Source organism: Oryctolagus cuniculus, chromosome 18 (assembly GCF_051225735.1).
Source record: "Oryctolagus cuniculus isolate XC-2025 breed Fujian yellow rabbit chromosome 18, ASM5122573v1, whole genome shotgun sequence".
NCBI lineage: Eukaryota > Metazoa > Chordata > Mammalia > Lagomorpha > Leporidae > Oryctolagus > Oryctolagus cuniculus.
The window spans coordinates 67,194,943-67,217,995 of NC_142884.1; the positions used below are offsets into that span (position 1 = coordinate 67,194,943).

Consider the following 23,053-nt stretch of genomic DNA (forward strand, 5'->3'; position numbering starts at 1 on the left):
GGCCCCACAATTAGCTTTGATAAAGTTGAAAGCAAATATACAGGCCAAGGCCCTGAGGTAGAAGCTAAGCCAAATTGCGAAAATATATCACATCAAGAAGTCTTTACGGTTATGTTTTGCATTAACATAGGAGCCTGTAAAGTCTAATCCAAGTTTGCATTTAAGTTTCAAGTTAGCAAATAATGCATTAACCAGAAATGTTCCTTTAAATTACCTCAAAGCAACTTGAAAATATTCTTTCATGAACTGTCCCAAACCTTGAATAAAAGAGCTATCATTCAGGAGGGCATGTGGAGTTGAACCTCGGCTTGGGACACCTGCATGCGCTACCAGGAGGCTGGTTCCAGGCTACTTTGCTTCCTGAGACACAACTTCCTAGGAGGCAGCACTTAGGTTCCTGGCATCCACCTGGGAGACCCAGCCCCAGCCCTGATCAGGGAGAAATCGCTGCAGGCACTTGGGAAGTGAATCAGCAGGTGGAAAATCGAGCTCAGCATCTGCCTCCCCCAGCTCAACCTGCCTTTTCAAGTAAATGGGAAAAAAAAAAAAAAAAAAAAGACTCCTAATTCTTTCTCCCATTTAACACTAAATTGACATCAGGTAGCCTACCAGCTCCCACAATGACATCTTGATGTGTGGTGGCGTTTTTTAATTGCCCTTAGAAAGCTCTACAGTTTCAAAAATGCTTTTGGATCTATTATAACTCAACTAGTCATTTTTACAGATAAGAAAACTAAAGCTCACCAAACTGACCTGCACAAAATCACTTAGCTTGTACAGTCTTCTGACTCAAAGTTTAAAAAAAACAAAAAGGCTAAGGTGCTCCTCCTCTTAAACACTTCAGTGCATGACCAAGTCAAGTCTCACTGGCAGAGCGGGAAGGTCAGACTGAACCAGCAACCTGCCAAATCACACTGCGTGATATCCAGAGTTGGACGGTAAGAGTCCGTTTCAGTAAGTAACTTTGTTTGTTCAGCAATTATTCAATTTGCTTGGGAAAATAAAAATTACAAATAAACACCAAATTATGCAGGGCACTACCACTTTGGTTATGTATAAAATGGCCAAATTTTCCCACAAAAATAATATACACAATTATTTCTAGAATAACCTGCTTCAGTAATGACATCAAAAATTCATCTTGGTTTAATTTCTTGTTTCATTTTTCTCTGCTAAAAATCCAAAGAACTTAACCATTTTGGGAGAAAGCAGTCTATTATACAAAAACATTTATTTGTCTCAACAAGTACATTATCTCACAAGTATTTTAAATTCCAATCCAACCACCATCAATAAAAAATAAACCAGGACCCCATGTTCTAAAAGTCCTTCTGGTCAAAAGCAATCATTACAAGAGGGCAACTGTATTTTTACATATATGCAACCATGTCACATTGGCTCCTAGAAACCTCCAGCTAACAGCCAGTTTCTGAATTCAACAAAAATGAGCTGTGGTGGGCCGGTGCTGTGCCGCAGCAGGGTTAAGCCAAGGCCTGCAACGTCGGCATCCCACAGAGGCTGTTCTACTTCCAATCCAGCTCCCTGCAGTAAGACTGGGAAAGCAGTAGAAGAGGACCCAAGTGCGTGGCCCCTGGCTTTGGATCAGCCCAGCTCCAGCCGTGGGGGCCATTTTGGGAGTGAACCAGCAGATGGAAATTCTCTTTCTCTATTTCCCTCAACCTCCGAAACTCTGCCTTTCAAATAAATAAATAAACCTTAAAAAAATAAAAATAATTGTTTTAAAAAGCAGTGATCAGTAAAAATAAACTCATTTCTAAATCTTAGCAAGTTCATGGAAATTATCTGTCAACATAAAAGACTGATTCTCAATTACCCAATAAGAAACAAAACAATGGATTTTTTTTTTTTTTTTTTTTTTTTGACAGGCAGAGTTAGAGAGAGAGAGAGAGACAGAACGGCCGGCGCCGCAGCTCACTAGGCTAATCCTCCGCCTTGCGGCACCGGCACACCAGGTTCTAATCCCGGTCGGGGCGCCGGATTCTGTCCTGGTTGCCCCTCTTCCAGGCCAGCTCTCTGTTGTGGCCCGGGAGTGCAGTGGAGGATGGCCCAAGTACTTGGGCCCTGCACCCCATGGGAGACCAGGAAAAGCACCTGGCTCCTGGCTCCTGCCATTGGATCAGCGCGGTGCGCCGGCCGCAGCACACTGGCCACAGCGGCCATTGGAGGGTGAACCAATGGCAAAAGGAAGACCTTTCTCTCTGTCTCTCTCTCTCACTGTCCACTCTGCCTGTTAAAAAAAAAAAAGAGAGAGAGAGAGACAGAGAGAAAGGTCTTCCTTCTGTTGGTTTACCCCCCAAATGGCGGCAAGCTGCGCCAATCCGAAGCCAGGAGCAAGGTGCTTCCTCCTGGTCTCCCATGCGAGTGCAGGGCCCAAGCACTTGGGCCATCCTCCACTGCCCTCCTGGGCCACAGCAGAGAGCTGGCCTGGAAGAGGAGCATCCGGGACAGAACCGGCACCCCAACCGGGACTAGAACCCTGGGTGCTGGCCTTACAGGCGGAGGATTAGCCTATTGAGCCGTGGTGCCGGCCTCAATGGATATTTTTTAAAAAGATTTCTTTATTTATTTGAAGCAGAGTTAGAGAGAAAGAGAGAAATTCTATCCACTGGTTCACTCCCCAGATGGCTGGGCCAGGAGCTTCATCTGGGTCTCCGTGGGTGGCAGGGGCCCAAGCACTTGGGCCATTTTCACTGCTTTTCCCAGACACATCAGTAGGGAGCTGGATCGGAAGTAGAGAAGCAGAAATAAGAACTGATGCACCTGTGGGATTCTAAGCCACACTCCAGCCCCAAGGCAATGAAGTTTTTTTAAAAAGTATACTAAAAGTAGCCGGCGCCGTGGCTCAATAGGCTAATCCTCCACCTTGCGGCGCCGGCACACCGGGTTCTAGTCCCGGTTGGGGCGCCGGATTCTGTCCCGGTTGCCCCTCTTCCAGGCCAGCTCTCTGCTATGGCCAGGGAGTGCAGTGGAGGATGGCCCAGGTGCTTGGGCCCTGCACCCCATGGGAGACCAGGAAAAGCACCTGGATCCTGGCTCCTGCCTTCGGATCAGCACGGTGCGCCGGCTGCAGCGGCGGCCATTGGAGGGTGAACCAACGGCAAAGGAAGACCTTTCTCTCTCTGTCTCTCTCTCTCACTGTCCACTCTGCCTGTCAAAAATTAAAAAAAAAAAAAAAGTATACTAAAAGTATACTTTTAGTCAAAAGGTAGACTACACAGTATACAGGCTATGATAAACAATTGGGGGGGGGGGTAAGGGAGGATGTTGCTTCAGAGCAGCAATTACTCTGCATTTCTGCTATATGTGAATTAATTTAGAGAACAAATATATATATTACCTCAATGCAACCCACCAATGACCTTGACCTTGCTAACCTCTCCTGAGGAACAGCAAAGTTCCAGTATGTGTCAATCTGAATCGTCATGCTGTGCTTCCTGAACCTGCTGTATCTTAAATCACCTGGGATTCCATGTAGTTTACAAACAGCGATACTTACAGTAATAAACAGCCCATCCAGAAGCAGTAAACTATGAAATAATATCCTCAGAGACTAAGAGAAAAATCAAAGTCTAAGGGAACTGCCTCAGGAAGGACTAGATCTACCCTAGAACAGATGTGGCTTTTCCTGTTTATTAAGGGGTGGGGATACAAAATAAATGCAGCTCCTGTTTACTACTAAAATACAAGTGTATCTTTGTACTCTGACAGTAGGACAGTGCTTTGTTTTTTGTAAGCATAAGAAATACTAAAAATTACAAATGACATGGAATAGCATTTTCCATATAGTTCAGAAGTATTTTCATCTTTTCTTTGTAAAAAAGATTTAGAAAGGCAGAGTAAAAGGGAGTGTGTGTATGTATATATATGGAGAGAGAGATGGACACAGACAGAAAGGTGTTTTCCACCCGCTGGTTCAATCCCCAAATGGCTGGAACAGTCAGGGCTGGTCCAGGGACTGTGCACAGAAGGTTAAGCCTCTATCTGCAATGCCAGCATCCCATATGAGTGCCAGTTTGTGTCCTTGCTGCTCCACTTCTGATCCAGCTCCCTGCTAATGTGCCTGGAAAAGTAGCAGATGATGGCTCAAGTACTTGGGCCCCTGCCACCCACGTAGAGACCCAGCGGGAGTTCCAGCCTCTTGCTTTGGTTTGGTCAAGCCCCAGTCATTGCAGCCAATGGGGAGTGAACCAGCAGAGTAAAGTTGGCTGGCTTGCACTCTTTATCTTTCTCTGCAACTCTTTCAAATAAATAAAAAATTTTTTAAAGGGGCCGGTGCTGTGGCGTAGCAGGTAAAGCCGCTGCCTGCAGTGCCGGCATCCCATATGGCTGCCGGTTCGAGTCCCAGCTGCTTCACCTTTATCCAGGTCTCTGCTATGGCCTGGGAAAGCAGAAAAAGATGGCCCAAGTCCTTGGGCCCCTGAAACCGTGCATAGAAGACCCGGAAGAAGCTCCTGGCTCCTAGCTTCAGATCGTCGCAGCTCTGGCAGTTGCAGCCAACTGGGGAGTGAACCAGTGGATGGAAGACCTTTCTCTCTCTGCCTCTCCTTCTCTCTCTCTTTGTAACTCTTTCAAGTAAAATAAATAAATCTTTAAAAAAATAAGTTTCAAATTTCAAACTGGTGCTCACATGGGATGCTGGCACTACATGCAGGTGGCGGCTTAACCCACTGTGCCACAGTGCCAGTGCCAGTTCTCTTTTTTTCTTTTGAATTTACTTGTTTGTCAGCTTAATTTTTTTGAGAAAACATTTTTAATTTACATTATAGTCAAAGCCTTAATGGATCTACTAAAATAATGAGCTCAACAAACAAACAGTATGAAGACCAGGGTCCAGCAGGAAAACAGGTAAGGGCTATAGACAATAAACAAGTGAAAAGAGAACATAAACTTCTTGGTATGACAAATCAAAGACTGGCACCTGAACTTGACCTAACTCAGCCAACAACTGTGAAAGAGACTCCCATGTGCTGGCACGCTGTTCCCTTCCACAGTGGGAACTCCTGGCCTGCCTCAGGAAGAGAGCTCCCACTCAGAACAAGAGCTCAACTGTGGGGGGGTACAGGGGAGGGTTTTAAGAACGAGAAATTAAACCTACGCATTTCTTCTCAGGGAGAGAAGTGATGGGGGCATGGGGTGGGGGTGGGGAGCAGCAGAAGGGCTTCTGACTTTTTTTCGTGCCTGAAAGCAGAAGACTCTAAAGCCCTGGGAGGTGAAGGGAAGGAACCCGGGTCTCCAGATGGCTCCGTGGCCGATGGCTTCCCACTTCTCTTATGGTAAGCCACTGATATTTTTGGGTTTGTTATGACAGTTTTGCCTTAAATAGTACCCAAAGTGAAAGGAAAATTTTTTTTTTAATCTTGCTCAACTCAGTTTCAAGTTGACCCTCCAGTCATGTATTGAAATTATACTTGTGCCATTCTCATGCTACTAATGCAGAATTTGTTAATATTGGATAATGGGGGAAAAAGATCTTTAGTTTTTAAGTAAAATAAGTAACATATACTTAAGATTTGAATTTTTTTTTTTTTTTTTTTTGACAGGCAGAGTGGACAGTGAGAGAGAGAAACAGAGAGAAAGAAAGGTCTTCCTTTGCCGTTGGTTCACCCTCCAATGGCCGCCGCGGCCTGCGCGCTGCGGCCGGCGCACCGCGCTGATCCCATGGCAGGAGCCAGGAGCCAGGAGCTTTTCCTGGTCTCCCATGGGGTGCAGGGCCCAAGCACCTGGGCCATCCTCCACTGCACTCCCGGGCCACAGCAGAGAGCTGGCCAGGAAGAGGGGCAACCGGGACAGAATCCGGCGCCCCAACCGGGACTAGAACCCAGTGTGCCGGCGCCGCTAGGCGGAGGATTAGCCTAGTGAGCCGCGGCGCCAGCCAAGATTTGAATATTTTAAAAATACATATATAAAAAATACAGTGGAGGGGCCGGCACTGTGGCCTTATAGGTTAAGCCTCTGCCTGTGCTGCTGGCATCCCATATGGGCACTGTGGTTGCTCCATTTCTGATTCAGCTCCCTGCTAATGCACCTGGGAAAGCAGTAGCAGATGGCCCAAGTGCTTGGGCCTCTGAACCCATGTGGGAGACCCTGAAGAAGTTCCTGGCTCCTGGCTTCAGATCAGTCCAGCTCCATCTGTTGAGAACATTTGGAAAGTGAACCAGCAGATGTAGGATGTGTGTGAGTGTGTGTGTGTTTGTATGTGTGTCCCTCTCTCTGCAGCTCTGCCTCTCAAATAAATAAATCTTTAAAAAAAAAAAAAAAATACAGTGGAGGGGGCCGGCGCTGTGCCGCAGTGGGTTAAAGCCCCAGCCTGCAGCACCAGCATCCTCTAGGGGCACCAGTTCACATCCCAGATACTCCTCTTCCGATCCAGCTCTCTGCTGTGGCCTGCGAAGCAGTAGAAGATGGCCCAAGTCCTTGGGCCCCTGGAGAGGCCCATGTGGGAGACCTGGAAGAAGCTCTTGGCTCCTGGCTTTGGATCAGCTCAGCTCTGGCTGTTGCAGTCATTTGGGGAGTGAACCAGCAGAACGTAAGACCTCTCTTTCTCTCTGGCTCTACCTCTTTCTGTAACTCTCAAATAAATAAAATAATTCTTTAAAAAAAATACAGTGGAGCCGGCGCCGCGGGTCACTAGGCTAATCCTCCGCCTTGCGGCGCCGGCACACCGGTTCTAGTCCCAGTCGGGGCGCCGGATTCTGTCCCGGTTGCTCCTCTTCCATGCCAGCTCTCTGCTGTGGCCCGGGAGTGCAGTGAAGGATGGCCCAAGTATTTGGGCCCTGAACCCCATGGGAGACCAGGATAAGTACCTGACTCCTGCCATCGGATCAGCGCAGTGCGCCGGCCGCAGGGCGCCGGCCGCGGTGGCCATTGGAGGGTGAACCAAAGGCAAAGGAAGACCTTTCTCTCTGTCTCTCTCTCTCACTGTCCACTCTGCCTGTCAAAAAATTAAAAAAAACAAACAAACAAACAAACAAAAAAACAGTGGAAAGTTCCCCACCCATCCTTCCTTGGCCTAGTTTATTCCACATCCTTCCAAAGCACTCAAGTACAAACACAAATATTAATAAATATGTTTATTCTCCTTATTCTTTCTCTTTGAGAATAGAGGTGGGTGCTCCACATTGAGGCATGACCTCACTTTCTTCATTTAACAGCAGATCTTGGAGATCTTCCCACACTGACACCAACAGCTTCTTTCTCACAGTATAGCAGCCTACTGTACGGATGCACCACAATCATTTTTAATCTTCCTTACTGAAGGATCTGACTTGTTTCCCGCTGTTAGCTATCAGCCCTTCCAAAGCTTCAATACACATCATCAAACATTGATCACACTGCTTATATGTAAATTTATCTGAATAAACTTTGAAAAATAGGATCATTGGATCAAAACCTACCTCCTCACCATTTCTCTCTTTCTCTCTCACACACACACACACACACACACACACACACACTCATGCACACAAAACCTGGAAATCTGATTAAGTCATTTTTTTAAAAATGTATTTATTTGACAGAGTAACAGAGAGAGATCAATCAGTTGATTAACTGTCCATCCCATTGGTTCATGTTCCAAATGGCAGCAACAGTCAGGGCTGGTCCAGGCTGATGCCAAAAGTCCAGAACTCCATCGGGCTCCCACGTGGGTAGCAAGGGCCCAAGCATTAGGGCATCATTTGCTGCTTTCCCAGGCACATCAGCAGGAAACTGGATCAGAAGTAAGCAGCCAGGACACAAACCAGCACTCAAATGGGATGCTGGCACCATGGATGGTGGCTTAACCTGCCATGCCACAATGCTTCAAGGCAGGGGTAAAGATTTACTTATTTATTTATTTGAAAGGCAGAGGGAGAGTAACATAGAGAGACACAGAGATATCTTGAATCCAGTGGTTCACTTTTCAAGTGGCCACAACATTCAGATCTGGACCAGGCCAGAGGCAGGAGCCAGGAGCCAGAAACTCCATCCTGGTCTCCCAGTGGTAAGGGTCCAAGTACTCAAACCATCATCCACTGCCTTCCCAGGTGCTTTAGGAGGAAGCTGGATTGGAAGTGGAGCAGTGGGGACTTGAATAGACACTCTGATGTGGGATGCTGACATCTTAAGGGCTTAGCCTACTGCACCACAATGTCTGCTGGACCCTGGGTCTTTCTTCTCTATGGATTCCATTTTCCCCTTCATTTTGTTTATGTTTTCCTTTATATCCTTCAGTGTCCTTAGAATAGCTGTTTTAAGACTCTGGAGTGCTAATTCCATTATCTCTCATTTCTTGATCTTTTATGGCTGATTACATTTTGTTACTGGTCACAGTCCAATTTGCCAAGTTGTGGTAATTTTTATTATTATTAGACTCAATGCATCCCTCTGCAGACTCCCTACTCTTATCTGTGCCGTGCTCTTTCTTGTGTTTTCTCTCAGTACGGTATCCCTGGCTGTGTTAGATCCTCCTCCAGTCAGTTCCTCCTCCCTGTGCTGCAGCCTGGAAACCACTTGCAGGCAGTAAACTGGGGTAATCATTGGCTAACTCGGTTTGTTTTCCTCTCTCAGGATCATAGTCCTGTGCTGCCTGTTGTCCAATAGCTAATTAGTCTTACATTTTTGTCTAGTTGTTTATGGTGAGGGTAGGGGAGACACTTTCCTCAGGAATTAACCTTCATGAGCAGAAGCAGAAATCATCCTCCCTTGAATTTTTTTTTACTTCTGACATATCAAATGCAAATGCATTGGGGAAAGAAGACCGAGGGTAATTTATTCAGAGCTAGCATTTCTGACACAACAGGTTAACCACCACTTGGGATACCACCGTCTCATATCCAAGTGCCAGTTCTCGTCTGGTTGCTCCACTTTCAATTCAGCTCCCCGCTAATGTGCCTGGGAAGGCACTGGAGGATGGTTTAAGGACTTGGGCCTCTCTCTGTATGTAACTCTGCCTTTCAAATAAAATAAATAAAACTTAAAACCCTTCCTGAACCAGGTTCATAACAGTTCGGGGGTTAAGGCTGATCTAGCTTAACCCAGAGCACATCATACATTCACTGTAATATATTAGCCTGCTAAATGACAAGCCTGCCAGCTGACACGACCAGAAACATTGGACCATATAAGTAATGAAAAGGGTTAGTAGCTACATTCTAGCAAATTTCCACCTAATTCCCAAAAAACCATGAATATTTCTACCCCTTAATAAAATATACCCCCCCAGGGCCGGCACTGTGGTGTAGCGGGTAAAGCCGCCACCTACAGTGCCAGCATCCCATTTGGGTGCCGGTTTGAGACCCGGCTGCTCCACTTCCAATCCAGCTCTCTGCAGTGGCCTGGGAGGCCAGTGGAAGATGGCCCAAGTACTTGGGCCCCTGCGCCCATGTGGGAGATCCGGAGGAAGCTCCTGGCTCCTGGCTCCTGGCTCCTGGCTTCGGATGGGTGCAGCCAAATGGGGAGTGAACCAGCAGATGGAGGATCTCTCTCTCTCTCTCTCTGTCCGTCTCCCTCTGTGTTACTCTGACTTTCAAATAAATAAATAAATCTAAAAAAAATATTAAACAGTGTACCTCCCCTTTCAATAAAGGGCCCATATAAAGTTAAACACAGTTCACAGACATTCAGAGACCATTCCCCTCTAAGGAGGCCTGTGGAGTGTGTACCTTCTGTTTCTCACTAAAACGCTTGCTGCTCACTATTTACCATTTCCTAACCTGCTGCTACACTGTTTCTTGAAGCAAAGTTAAGGACACCAGTACTAGGCAGCCCTTGCTACCCTGTGCCAAATCTAAAGACAGCAACAGTCATCATCAAAAATGAAACACAGGCAAAGGGTAAGAACAGGGCCTCATGACTTGTGGGACAAGAGCAATCAACTTAAACTACAAGATTACAGCTCCGGAAAGGGGGAAGGACAAGAATGAACTGAAGATAAAGGCTTTGAATTTAAAAAGAGCTGGACTAGAGTCCAAAGTCCATTACTTAATCTATGTTAATCACAGTCTCTGATTCATGTTTGTTTTGTCTTTTTAATCTACAAAATAAGGACGCTACCTGTTCTACTGCATATGGTTACCAAGATCTGCAAATGAGATAAAGAAGGTTCTATAAACTGAAAGTTGGACAGCAACTTGACTAAGAATAACTAAATATTTAGGGAGGAGGTTGTTACACAAATATTCTGTTTGGTGAGTTTCTCTGTAATATTTACCCTTGATTCCACATCAAGAAAATTTTTTCAGAACTTTATTCTATATGAAACAAAATTCCTAAGTCACCTTTTTCAAGTCAAATAAAAATCTTGATTATTGACAAAACCATATAGTAAGTGGGCAGGAAATATCTCACAAATGAGGCCAGTTACTAGGCTAATCCTCCGCCTAGCGGCGCCGGCACACCGGGTTCTAGTCCCGGTCGGGGCGCCGGATTCTGTCCCGGTTGCCCCTCTTCCAGGCCAGCTCTCTGCTGTGGCCAGGGAGTGCAGTGGAGGATGGCCCAAGTGCTTGGGCCCTGCACTCCATGGGAGACCAGGATAAGTACCTGGCTCCTGCCACCGGATCAGTGCAGTGCGCTGGCCACGGCGGCCATTGGAGGGTGAACCAACGGCAAAAGAAGACCTTTCTCTCTCTCTCTCTCTCTCACTGTCCACTCTGCCTGTCAAATAAATAAATAAATAATAAATAAAAAATCTCACAAATGAATAAGACCAGAAAGGTAATCTACACTAGTTCTCTTCTGCGATCCTGGGGACACCTGGGGACAGAGAAGTCAAAGACTCCAGAGGTGACCCTAACTAATAATAACTAATTCTTTCTATCTCTGGGTTCTTAACTGTGGATTGCAAGATGATACAAAAGGAAACAATGAAACTGCTGGAAAAGCAGGATACCATTAACTCAAAAAATCAACTATATGAACAACTAACTGGGTTTGAACGCTATGAAAATGCTGTTTTTATGTCAAACTGATGAAATACTACTAGTTTCTTTTTGGTCCAATCTTATAAAAAGCACAAAGGCAGAAAATGTTTTAAGAAGAGCTGGTGGTGGAGACAGGGCCAGAGGGCTGTGCAGAGAGTAGAGTATTAAGCAATATTCTGGTGCAGCAAATTCCCAAATCACTGAAAGTGAAGTCTTCCCCAACAACTACCCTTTACAAATACCCATGTAAACTCCAGAGCTGTAACCCACACTCTCCAGAAGCCCACAGCACTACACAAATTGGTGGATGCAGAGCAGCACGCCCTGGAAGGGGCTAGTAGGAAGAAGCAAGGCAAGAAAGTAGGCAGAGAACAGCAGGCTAAGGAGCAGGAACTGGTTTCCCTAAGAGGAAGGGAACTACACCAGTGTCTTCGGACTCCTGCTTTCACTGCTCTCACTTCTCTTATTCCAGCTGTACTTTAAAGTCAAAAATAAGAACACACAATAGCATTATCTAAATTCTTTAAAGCTCTTATGATGATTTAAAAACAATAATCACACTAAAAGCTTCTACCTGTACACATAATAGACAGTCAAGTCCTAACAAACCTAATAAACTAAGTTTTAAAATGAAATTGTGAAATTTCAACCGTATCAAAACTAACTCTGCTGCCTAATTGCCTCTAAAAAAAGGTTTATATACTGAAAATATTTTGCACCAAAATTGATGTATTACTAAGCTTAGTGTTGATAAGTTTTAATACTTTAGACTTCCTTTAAAAAAAAAAGATTTATTTATTTGGAAGGCAGATTTACAGAGAGGGAGATACAGAGAGAAAGGTCTTCCATCCACTGGTTCACTCCCCAGATGGATGTAAAGGCCAGATCTGGGCTAGTCTGAAGCCAGGAGCCAGCTTCTTCCTGGTCTCTGACGTGAGTTAGGGTGTAAGCACTTGGGCCATCTTCTACTGCTTTCCCAGGCCATAAGCAGAGAGACGGATCAGAAGGGGAGCAGCCAGGACATGAACCTGCATCCATATGGGATGCCTGAGCCACAGGCAGAGGCTTAACCTACTATGCCATGGCACCAGTCCCAAAACTACAGACTTTCATCCAACCTTAGCAGTCTAAGCAAAATACAAACAACAGTCTTTGTTAATATTCTCCCTTCGAAAAGTCAAGTATTTTCAGGAAAATTTTAGTGATTTTTGTTTTCAGTCACTCCACTCTACAAAGTAGAATTTTAAGCGAAAACATCTTCAGTACATAAGAAGTTTGTTTTGTTTTCTTCTGACATGTAGGAAACAAGTTTTCCTTCAATAGATAGTATATTCCAAATTTAGGCATCATTTAGGCCTGCAGAACTAAAGATCATCTGTCAGATTGCAATTCCTTTATTTACCCCTTTGCACTCTTCTCAAAGCATGTTTGCTTAAATACTTGGACAAGTATGCAAATGTTCCTGATCTTACTTAAAGCTTTGAAGAAGTCTGAGGATTACATAAAAGTGGAGCATTACAGTTCATTCCACATTTCTGTTAAAGAACAGAGAACATAAAGAATTATCTTGAACAATTTCATCTGTAAGAACAAAGAAGGGGGCGGTACTGTGGCATAGGGAGTTAAGCTGCTGCCTCTAGTGCTGGCATACCATAGGGGTGCCAGTTTGAACTCTGCTGCTCCACTTCTTCTCCAGCTTGCTCTAATGTGCCTGGGAGAGCAGTGGAGGATGGCCTAAGCACCTGGGTCCCTGCCACCCACATGGGAGACCGGGATGAAGCTCTTGGCTCCTGGCTTCAGTCCGGCCCAACCCTGGCCACTTGTGGCCATTTGGTGGAGTGAACCAGGGGATGAAAGCTCTCTCTCTGTAACTCAAATAAATAAATAAACCTTTCAAAAAAAAAAAAAAAAAAAAAGAGAGAGAGAGAGAGAGAGAGATTAATTTGTCCAGCTCATAGTAACTGGTAAGTAAGCCAGGATTTGAATACAAGACTTGGAGCTCCAAAACCCATTCTAGTTTTCCATTTGCCACACTGCTTCTCTTCCTATCAGAAGTTGTACATGATTACACAATCATATCTTTTCTGATTTTTATTTCATAAATAACAGGTGTGTGCACAGCAGATGGCACTAATTCACTGATGACAGATTTTGTTCACAATTAACTCTCCATCACCCCTCCTCCATCTGGAAAGTTACCGTTCACTTGATTACTGATCAAAGCTGATTGGGCCACTGCAAAGCTAGTTTTGTTTAAACTCCAATGACAAATGAAACTTCCTAGGTACCAAAACATTCTGTGAACATGATTTTCTTTTCTTTAAAACTTGAATTTGAAAAACAAAAATTTAGAAAATAAAGAAAAAACACATAAAACTTGAATTTGAATTCAGAACTTATATTCATTCTAATTTTTCTCATATTATCAATTCACTTCATTGTTTATCTTGCTTATAATTTTAAATATATATATTTATTATTCTGTAAAGGAATAGGAAACACTATTAAGAGTATGTCCTATTTTACAAGTATATAGGCCTAGTAATTCAAGTCAGTCACCCATTTTCACTATGATTCCCTAAAAAGAGTTACAGGTATTATTCAACCCTTTCATAGAATTTGCAGACATTGTAAATATCACACATTCACTCTAACAAGATTTTTTGGTTCTACTAAAATTATCAAGGCTTAATGAAAATAGACATCTGTTTCTCTTAATTCATATGTTTTTAGATTCCAGTCCACACTTGTTGTTTCTCCACACTCTATTTTAATGCAGATACAGGGTGAGGACTGGCACAGTTTTGAGGGCCATCACTGGAGATTCTTTCTTAAATTTCAAATATATCTGATTCTACTAAAACAGGTGAGTCACTTACTGACTTCCAGCTTTATCACAGTATTGTTCCTCCAAAGCTTAAGGACAATTCAGAAATTAGGCAGCAGCAGATGAGATTCACCCATTAACAAGTTGAGGAGGCATTTTACAGTAACTAAATTAAGAATTTTATTATACAGGCCGGCGCTGGCACACCGGGTTCTAGTCCCGGTCGGGGCGCCGGATTCTGTCCTGGTTGCCCCTCTTCCAGTCCAGCACTCTGCTGTGGCCCGGGAGTGCAGTGAAGGATGGCCCAAGTCCTTGGGCCCTGCACCCCATGGGAGACCAGGAGGAAGCACCTGGCTCCTGGTTTTGCATCAGCGTGATGCACCGGCCGCAGCACGCTGGCCGCGGCGGCCATTGGAGGGTGAACCAACGGCAAAGGAAGACCTTTCTCTCTGTCTCTCTCTCTCACTGTCCACTCTGCCTGTCAAAAAAAAAAAAAAAAAAAAAAAGAAGAAGAAGAATTTCATTATACAGGGGGCTGGCGCTATGACCTAGCATGTTAAGCTGCCACCTGCAATGCCGGCTGCTCCACTTCTGATCCAGCTCCCTTCTAATGCACCTGGGAAAACAGTGGAAGATGGCCCAAGCGCTTGGGTCCCTGCACTTGTGGAGGACACCTGGAAGAAGCTCCTACCTTCAGATCAGCTCAGCTCTGGCTGTTGCAGCCATTTGGGGAGTGAACCAGCAGAAGGAAGACCTCTCTCTCTGCCTGTGCCTCTCTGTAACTAGCCCTTTCAAATAAAGAAATCAATCTTATTAAAAAAAAAAAAAAAAGGACAGGGATGGGTATTGGTGTAGCAGTGAAGACATCACTTGGGACCCTACACCCATATCAGAATATCTAAGTTTGAGCCCCAGCTCTGTTCTTGATTCTAGCTTCCTACTAATGTGTACCTTGGAAGGCAGCAGGTGATGGCTCAAGTGGTTGGGTCCCTGCCACTACACAGAGACTTAGTGTCTAGCTCCTGGCTTCAACTTTACCCAGCCCTGGCAGCTATGGTCATTTGCCAAGTGAATCAGCTAATGTAAGATCTCTGTCTGGGACCGATGCTGTGGCACAGCAGGTTAAGCTTCTACCTGTGGCGCTGGCATCCCATATGGGCACCAGTTCATGTCCCAGCTGCTCCTCTTCCAATCCAGCTCCCTGCTGGTGGCCTGGGAAAGCCATGGAAGATGGCCCAGGTGCTTGCACCCCTGCACTCATGTGGGAGATCCAGAAGTTCCTGCTCCTGGCTCCAGTTTGGCCCAACTCTGGCCGTTGTGGCCATTTGAGTGGTAAACCAGCAGACGGAAGACCTGTCTCTATCTCTCTCTGTAACTCTGCCTCTCAAATAAATAACTCATATATATATATATGTATATATGTATATGTATATGTATCTTTTTCTCTCTCTGGCTTTCTGGCTTATTTATTTGAAAAAAATAAGTAAATTTTTTAAAAGAGTAAATATACTTTCAAAATAGCAATAACACATCTTTTGCAGTAGTAAATGAGATAACATCCAGAAAGTATCTGGCTCCTTAACAGGCACCTGGGAAACCCTCAATAAGGGGCCAGTTGGGGCCTGCATGTGGTGCAGCGAGTTAAGAGCGTCAGTTAAGAGTCCCAACACCTCTGCTTCTGATCCAAAGTACTTCTGATGGCTCAAAATACTTGCACCCCTGCCACACGTGTGAAGGTCTCGGATGGAGTCCCACGCCTGGCCCAGATCTGACTGTTGTGCGCACTTGAGGAATGAAACAGCAGACAGAAAATTCTCATTCTGTCTCTTTTCCCCTCCCTCCCTCCCTACTGCCTTGCATTTCAAATGAACAAACAGAAAAAAGTCTTTTAAAAATCTTCAGCAAACGGTACTTATTATTTGTATTCCCTAACACTGAGCACAGTTCTGTACAAAGGACTCAATAAATGTTTGGTGAAGAAAAATTAACTTATCTAACAGCTTACAAGTCATTTTAATTACTTCTTTTTAAAATGTATAAATTCTCATACAAACAGGAAATTTTTTTGCTTGTGGCTGACTAGGCTTGTTTGAACATATTAGGAAAAATGTATAATAGAAATGTAGGGGCCACTGCTGTGGCATAGATTAATCCTCCACCTGTGCTCCAGCATCCCATATGGGCATCGGTTCTAGTCCCAGCTGCTCCTCTTCCCATCCATATCTCTGCTATGGCCTGGGAAAGCAGTGGAAGATGGCCCAAGCGCTTGGGAGTCCCGGAGGAAGCTCTTGGCTCCCACTTCACATCAGCTCAGCTCCAATCACTGCAGCCATTTGGGGAGTGAACCAGCAGACAGAAGACTTCTCTCTCTGTCCCTCCCTCTCACTGTCTGTAACTCTACCTCTCAAATAAATAAATAAATAATATTTAAAAAAAAAAAAAAGAGAGAAAGTAGCATTTCATCTTTTGGGATGTTCAAGTATTGCATTTCCTTCTACAGAACAATGGAATAACGAAGCAACTGTGTGCTGTAAAGTTGGTAACTCTCCATTACCTCCTAGGATACTTGCACCTCAGGTTGGGCTAAAAACACATCCCATTTCTGGACTTCACCTGGAGAACCAGCCAGTGGTGAAGACACTTCAGGAGGCCAGTGCTGTGGTTAGAAAGTTAAAACTCCACCAGCCGTGGCAAGCACTGTGGCATAGTAGGCTAAGCCTCCACCTGCAGTGCCGACATCCCATAAGGGTACCAGTTTGTTTTCCAGTTGCTCCTCTTCTGATCCAGCTCTCTGCCATGGCCTGGGAAAGCAGTAGAAGATGGCCCAAGTGCTTGGGCCCCTGTACCCATGTGGGAGACCAGGAAGACGCTCGTGGCTTCGGATTGGCCCCGCTCTGGCCATTGCAGTCATTTGGGGAGTGAACCAGAGGATAGAAGACCTCTCTCTGTCTCTCCCTCTCTCTGTAAATCTGCTTCTCAAATAAATATTTTTTTTAAAAAAAGCATCTCCCTTTTCACCCATGCTTTTGCCTCTTGTGTACATATTTTTCCACATTTCACAAAAACATGAAGCACCAGAACCTTAAAGATCTTATGAGAAAATCTAGTCTTACGGTTTTCCAAAATATATGCCACTAATGGTATGTAAGATGATTTCAGGTGGTATGCTTGGTATTGTACATTTTGTGGACATATGTTTGGCTTAATGTATATTTTAAAAAACTACAGCTAGCACAACAAACTCTTTCACGTAGGACACAGCTAAAATAGCCTCTGCATCTGGGGAAAAAATATGATTTTTAAGCTAGGCAGACCTGGGTTCCACCTACATCTAAGTCTTAATTTTGTGCTCATTTCACTGCCCTAAAAGAATGCACCGTGTGCATAACATCAAGTGATTAACACCTTATATAATTGTTTCTTAATCACAATCTCATTTATCAAACCAACAATAAGTAGTAGTGGTATCTAAAAAGCACTAGCTGTCCTTCCACAATGAAAGGTGCCTAAAAGAGACCAATTAGGACTTGATTATGTAGCTAGCTCGCTTTAAACCACTGAGTTACCACAGGAAAAATTCCATATTGGCTCAAACAAAGCTATCATAATACAACCTAAAGCCGTATAATGTCTGGATTAATTACAACTGGTATTATTCATAACACTACTTCCTTCCATGGATGAATATGCAATCAACAGAGAGTACACATACAAACACCTTGGAAATGATACAATATATACACACAGAGAATATACCAAGGGGGGCCAGCGCTGTGGCACAGTGGGTTAACGCCCTGGCCTGGAGCACCAGCATCCCATATGGGTGCCAGTTTGAGTCTTGGCTGCTCCACTTCCTGTCCAGCACTCTGCTATGGCCTGGGAAGCAGTGGAGGATGGCCCAAGTCCTTGGGCCCCTGCACCCACGTGGGAGACCCGGAGGAGGCTCCTGTCTTCAGATCGGCACAGCTCCAGCCAATTGGGAAGTGAACCAGTGGATGGAGGGCCCCTCTCTTTCTTTCTCTCTCTCTCTGCCCCTCCTCTCTGTGTAACTCTAGCAAATAAATAAATAAATCTTTAAAAAAAAAAAAAAAGAGAGATAACATACCAAGGAAACAACTCATGAAGGCTAAAGATCTTAAAGGGGTTAGCTATGAGCACAGTGGGATAAGCCAACTGCTAGCTGTGACACTGGCATCTCAGACTGGAGTGTCAGTTCAAGTCCCAGCTGCTCTACTGCTGATGCAGCTCCCTGTTCATGTGCCTGGGAAGACAGCAGAAGATGGTCTAAGTACTGCAGCCCCTGGCACCCACATGGCTTCTGGCTTTGGCCTGGCCCACACCTGACTTTTGCGGCCATTTGGAAAGTGAACCACTGGATAGAAAAATCATCGTTCTCTGCATTTCAAATAAATTGCCCACAGTCCAAATTTAGTTGATGGCAGTGCCAGTCCTAATCCCAGCTCATTTTTTGTGCTGATCCATGGGTTCAATAAGAATAGCTGGGAAATATGAGTATAATACTTCTGTTCTATTAGTATAGATCCTGCTTAAGGTGGGTTGAGATCTGAAACTATCAAGTAAAAATTCTGTTCATGATGGACCCACACTAGTAATTATGTTAACTTTGCTGATAATGGTGGTCTAACTGCCTGAGAAATCCACAATACATCAATACATAAGAGCTGCTGCAACTCACTCACTTTTTTTTTTTTTTTTTAAGGATTTATTTGTTTATTTATTTGGAAGTCAGAGTTACACAGAGAGAGAAGGAGAGGCAGAGCGAGAGCGAGGTCTTCCATCCGCTGGTTCACTCTCCAGTTCAACAGCTAGAGCTGTGCCAATCTGAAGCCAGGAGCCAGGAGCTTCCTCTGGGTCTCCCACCTCGGTGCAGGGGCCCAAGGACTTGGGCTATCCACTGCTTTCCCAGGCCATAGCAGAGAGCTGGAATGGAAGAGGAGCAGCTAGGACTAGAACCAATGCCCATATGGGAAGACGGCACTGCAGGCCATGGCTTTATGTAACTGCTGCACCACAGTGCTGGTCCCAACAGCTCACTTTTTTTCTAAAAGACTTATTTATGGGGCCAGCACTGTGGCGAACCAGCAGCATTCCATGTGGGCTCCGGTTTTAGTCCTGGCTGCTCCACTGTTAATGCGCCTGGGAAAGCAGAGGAAGGTGGTCCAAGAGCTTGAGCCCCTTCACCTATGTGGGAGATCTGGGGGGAGGCTCCTCGCCCCCGGATTCAGCCTGGCCCAGCCCTGGGCAGTGAATCAGTGGAAGGAAGATTGATCTCTCTCTCTCTCTGTAACTCTGTCTTTCAAATAAATAAGCAAATTTTTTTTTTCTAAAGCTTTTCCATTCACTGGTTCACTCCTCAAATAGCCACAATGGCAGGAGCTGGGCCAATCCGAAGCCAGAAATCTCTCAGGTCTCCCACTTGGGTGCAGGGGTCTAAGTACATAAGCCATCTTCTGCTGCTTTCCCAGGTGCATTAGCAAGGAGCTGGATTGGAAGTGGAGCAACCCGGAATCAAATGGCCGCTGTGGCCGGCACACCGCGCTAATCCGAAGCCAGGAGCCAGGTGTTTCCTCCTGGTCTCCCATGGGGTGCAGGGCCCAAGCACTTGGGCCATCCTCCACTGCCTTCCCGGGCCACAGCAGAGAGCCGGCCTGGAAGAGGGGCAACCGGGACAGAATCCTGCGCCCCGACCAGGACTAGAACCCAGTGTGCCAGCGCCTCAAGGTGGAGGATTAGCCTAGTGAGCCGCAGCGCCGGCCGCAACTCATTCTTGATAGTGAGGAAAAGAGGATTCAAGTTCCAGGTGACACTGCCCATTTTGTATCCATTTATAAATCTGTAGCATTCTCAACAATCACACAGTAGCTACAACCATCTGCAGCAGACTGGAAAGAGTATGTTCTTGAACCCAAAAGGGACTTGCTGAGTATCAGCTCTGCCACTTATATATATCAGAAGCAGAGTAGCCGGAACTCAAACTGGCACTGCAATATGGGACACAGGTGCCCCAAGTGGCGGCTTAACCAGCTGTGCAACAATGCTTTCCCCCCTTCTGCTCTCTTTAAAGAAAAAAAAGTTTAAAAATAACTATCTACTCAAGAATATACACATGTATTTATGGTGTTCTTCTTTCCATATTTCTGTATGTAAACTTGCAGGAAATTTTTCTTTTATCTTTCTTTTTTGACAGCCAGAGTGGACAGTGAGAGAGAGAGACAGAGAGAAAGCTCTTCCTTTTTCCATTGGTTCACCCCCCAGTGGCCGCCGCAGCCGGTGGGCTGCGACCAGTGCACTGTGCTGATCCGAAGCCAGGAGCCAGGTGCTTCTCCTGGTCTGCCATGGGGTGCAGGGCCCAAGCACTTGGGCCATCCTCCACTGCACTCCCGGGCCACAGCAGAGAGCTGGCCTGGAAGAGGGGCAACCGGGACAGAATCTGGTGCCCCGACCGGGACTAGAACCCGGTGTGCCGGCGCTGCAGGGGGAGGATTAGCCTAGTGAGCCGCGGCGCCGGCCTTGCAGGAAATTTTTCTAAATTGGAAATTTAGCCCCTCATCTCCAAAGACATACCCCCATCTCCAATTTACATGATACCTTTCTTCCTCTGGAGCATAAAATCAGCTCCATAAGTTTAGTCATCCTCAGTCAAACAGTATTTCAGAGATGCCAGCACTGAATTAGGTACTACCCCTCAGAGTTTAGGGATCACCCCTACAAAAGAAGAAAAATGTAGTTACTGTGATAATATCCTTGCTGGGAATCTTACAGTCACTGGTAGAGCTAGGAGTGAATTTTCAAGCCAGTGTAGTTTTCTACATACTAAGTAATATAACAAAGATATAAATTAAGCAGATTCCAGGAAATCATCAAATCTATGTCATTTACGGAGTATGTATACCTCTACAAACGTCTACACGCACAACAAAGGAAGACTGTAGATTTTCAAATGTTTCTAACGCAAATGAAGGAGACTTGCATGGGACACTTTTTGCCACTTTCCCTAATAAGGTTCTGTTTCTGCCACCAACCACTAACAATGGGTGGCCACCAGTGTTAGGATCCCCGTGTGAGGAAACAAGCTCTATTAAGTATCCTGAGGGAACAAACAGAAAACTCCATAATGCTTGGCAGCGTTAGGAATCGTAGCTGAAGCTGCTAAAACAGCGGAAGAAGAGTAGCAAGGGAGCTTCCTTCTGGCTTCAAGCTACACGTGAGACATCACGGAGGCCCCACGTGTCTGGTGGCTCTGGAAACTTCTCCTGATTCTGGGTGTCTCTTCTGAATTACTTTATGGAGAATACTAGGACGAGCCTGGCAGTGGGCTGAAGGCAGAAAATGACCAAGAGCAGCACATTTCCCCAAGCCAGCGGTCTTCCCAAAGCCTTGCGCGCCTTAGACAGCATTCAAGACACAACATCCCGGACAAAACAGCAGCAGCCTCTCCTTGTCAACCTGGTGGGCTGGTTCTGCAAATCTACGTCTTAGAAAAGAGAATCCCCACCAGATCTGCTTCCAGACTTGGACTGAGAATGGCCAGTAGGCACTTATGACCCCAGCATTAAATCTAGAGAAGCAACTACCCACGTCCCTTAGCTGAATCCTATCAGACAACATCCACTGCAGATTTCATGCCGAGGTGCTGCTGAAGTCTGACTCAGACCTCAGGGAAGATTCCACCACCTAACCACATACACTGTTAGGGACTACAGCTTCACACGCTGCCCCAACTTTCCAAGCTTTGGGGCGCCAAGGTACATGGTGTAAGTTTAAAAACGAGGTTCGCTACAAACTGACCAAAAGAGGGAGAGCACACACTCGGTTCACCAGGTTTAAAAAAAAAAAAAAAAAGAGGGGACCAGCAAATTACAAAAGGACGAGGGTTAAGACAATAAATCCTGCTGTTGGCTACAACACACACCAGAACAGACCCCTAATCAAACACGATCTACAGCCAATGAACAGCCCACACCCAGCAGCTGAAGCACGCCAAGCATTTTCCAGGTTTAAAATGGATTGCTACAAATCGCCCGAGTCGAACCCGAGGGCAAAATGCTAAAGTGGCTCTCGGCGAGGAGCATCACACAAAAGACAGGAGCAAACAGAAACACGCTCTGGGCCGCGGGCGGCTGAGGCGGGGAGCCGAGGTCTCCGTCCCAGCCCGCCGAACAGGGGGGCGAAGAAGGGCCCGCTGGGGCTGGGGGTGGGGGTGGGGTCCTCTCCCCCTAGGGCGCCCGGGAGAGAGGGGCGGGCAGCGCAGCGGCGACCTACACTCGGCGGCACCCGCGGGCCCGCACCAGGCCTGGCCCTCCCGGCCCGGCCCGGCCCGCCCGCTCACCTCTCTCACGTCCTGCAAGCACTCGAGCACCGCCAGGTTGTTGCTCCAGGTATGTCTGGGGCACACACGGGTCACGTCCTCCCTGCAGGACTCTTCCTCCGCCAGCTTCCAGCCCCCGCCGGCGCCGCCGGGCCCCGCTCCGCCCCGCCGAGCCGGAGGCCCACCCGCCGGGAAAGGCGGTTGCGGCGGCTGAGGCGGCTGCTGTTGCTGCTGCTGCTGCTGCTGCTGCTGCTGCTGCTGGAGCTGCGATGACGGGGGCAGCTGCGGACCCGCTGGGCCGCCGCCTCCGGCCTGCCCTGCAAAGGGCACCGCGTTGACCCCTGCGCCCTGGCCCTGACCGTGGACGCCCTGGCCTGGGACTTTCTGGGCCCCGGCCGCCGCGAGCAGCAGCAGCGGCAGCGCCGCCGACAAGCGGAACATCCTCCGTACACGTCCACACGCCGCCATCTTGGGTCCGCGGCGAGCTCGACGCACCCGCCGGCGCCGCGTATTTAAATGAGGGGGCGGAGCCGCGGGGCGTGGGGCCGTCGTGGCCCCGCCGAGCCCCTCCCCGGCCGCCGAGGACCCGCGAGGCGAGGGCAGGGCGCGGAGCAGGCCGCGCTGTGGCGCCGCCGCCCACTCCCCGGACCCGGCGGGCGGGAAAGCCGCGCTCTTTACCCTGGAAGTGGCTGGGCCCGATTTAGAAAGCTGGGTAGGGCCACGACGACTTGGTCCAAGTCCCTTGGTTGTCGTCACAGGAAAAAAAAGATCAAAAAGGATTGGGGTTGCCACAACCAAGATGGCCGGTAGACAGTGTCCCCAGTTCAGTCACTTGGAAAAAAAAAAAAGTGTGTACTCGTGAACCTTTCCCCCAGCAGGTGCAGTCCGGGGTCTTTCTCGCCTCCAGGGCAGTGGTTAAGAGCACAGGTTAAGAAGAGACGCCTTGGCCCTAACCCTTGCACGTGAACAGAAATGTCA

General features: G+C 46.7%; 1 protein-coding gene across 1 annotated transcript in view; it reads right to left on the bottom strand.

Moving 5' to 3' along the window:
- Positions 1-22,573, bottom strand: part of GLG1 (golgi glycoprotein 1) — a 128,129-nt gene extending 105,556 nt beyond the window's left edge. The window contains exon 1 of the mRNA XM_002711721.6: positions 22,097-22,573. Within this exon, the coding sequence (XP_002711767.3) occupies positions 22,097-22,543 (447 nt within the window). The 5' untranslated portion in view covers positions 22,544-22,573. The remainder of the gene's footprint in view (positions 1-22,096) is intronic.
- Positions 22,574-23,053: the final 480 nt, after the last annotated feature.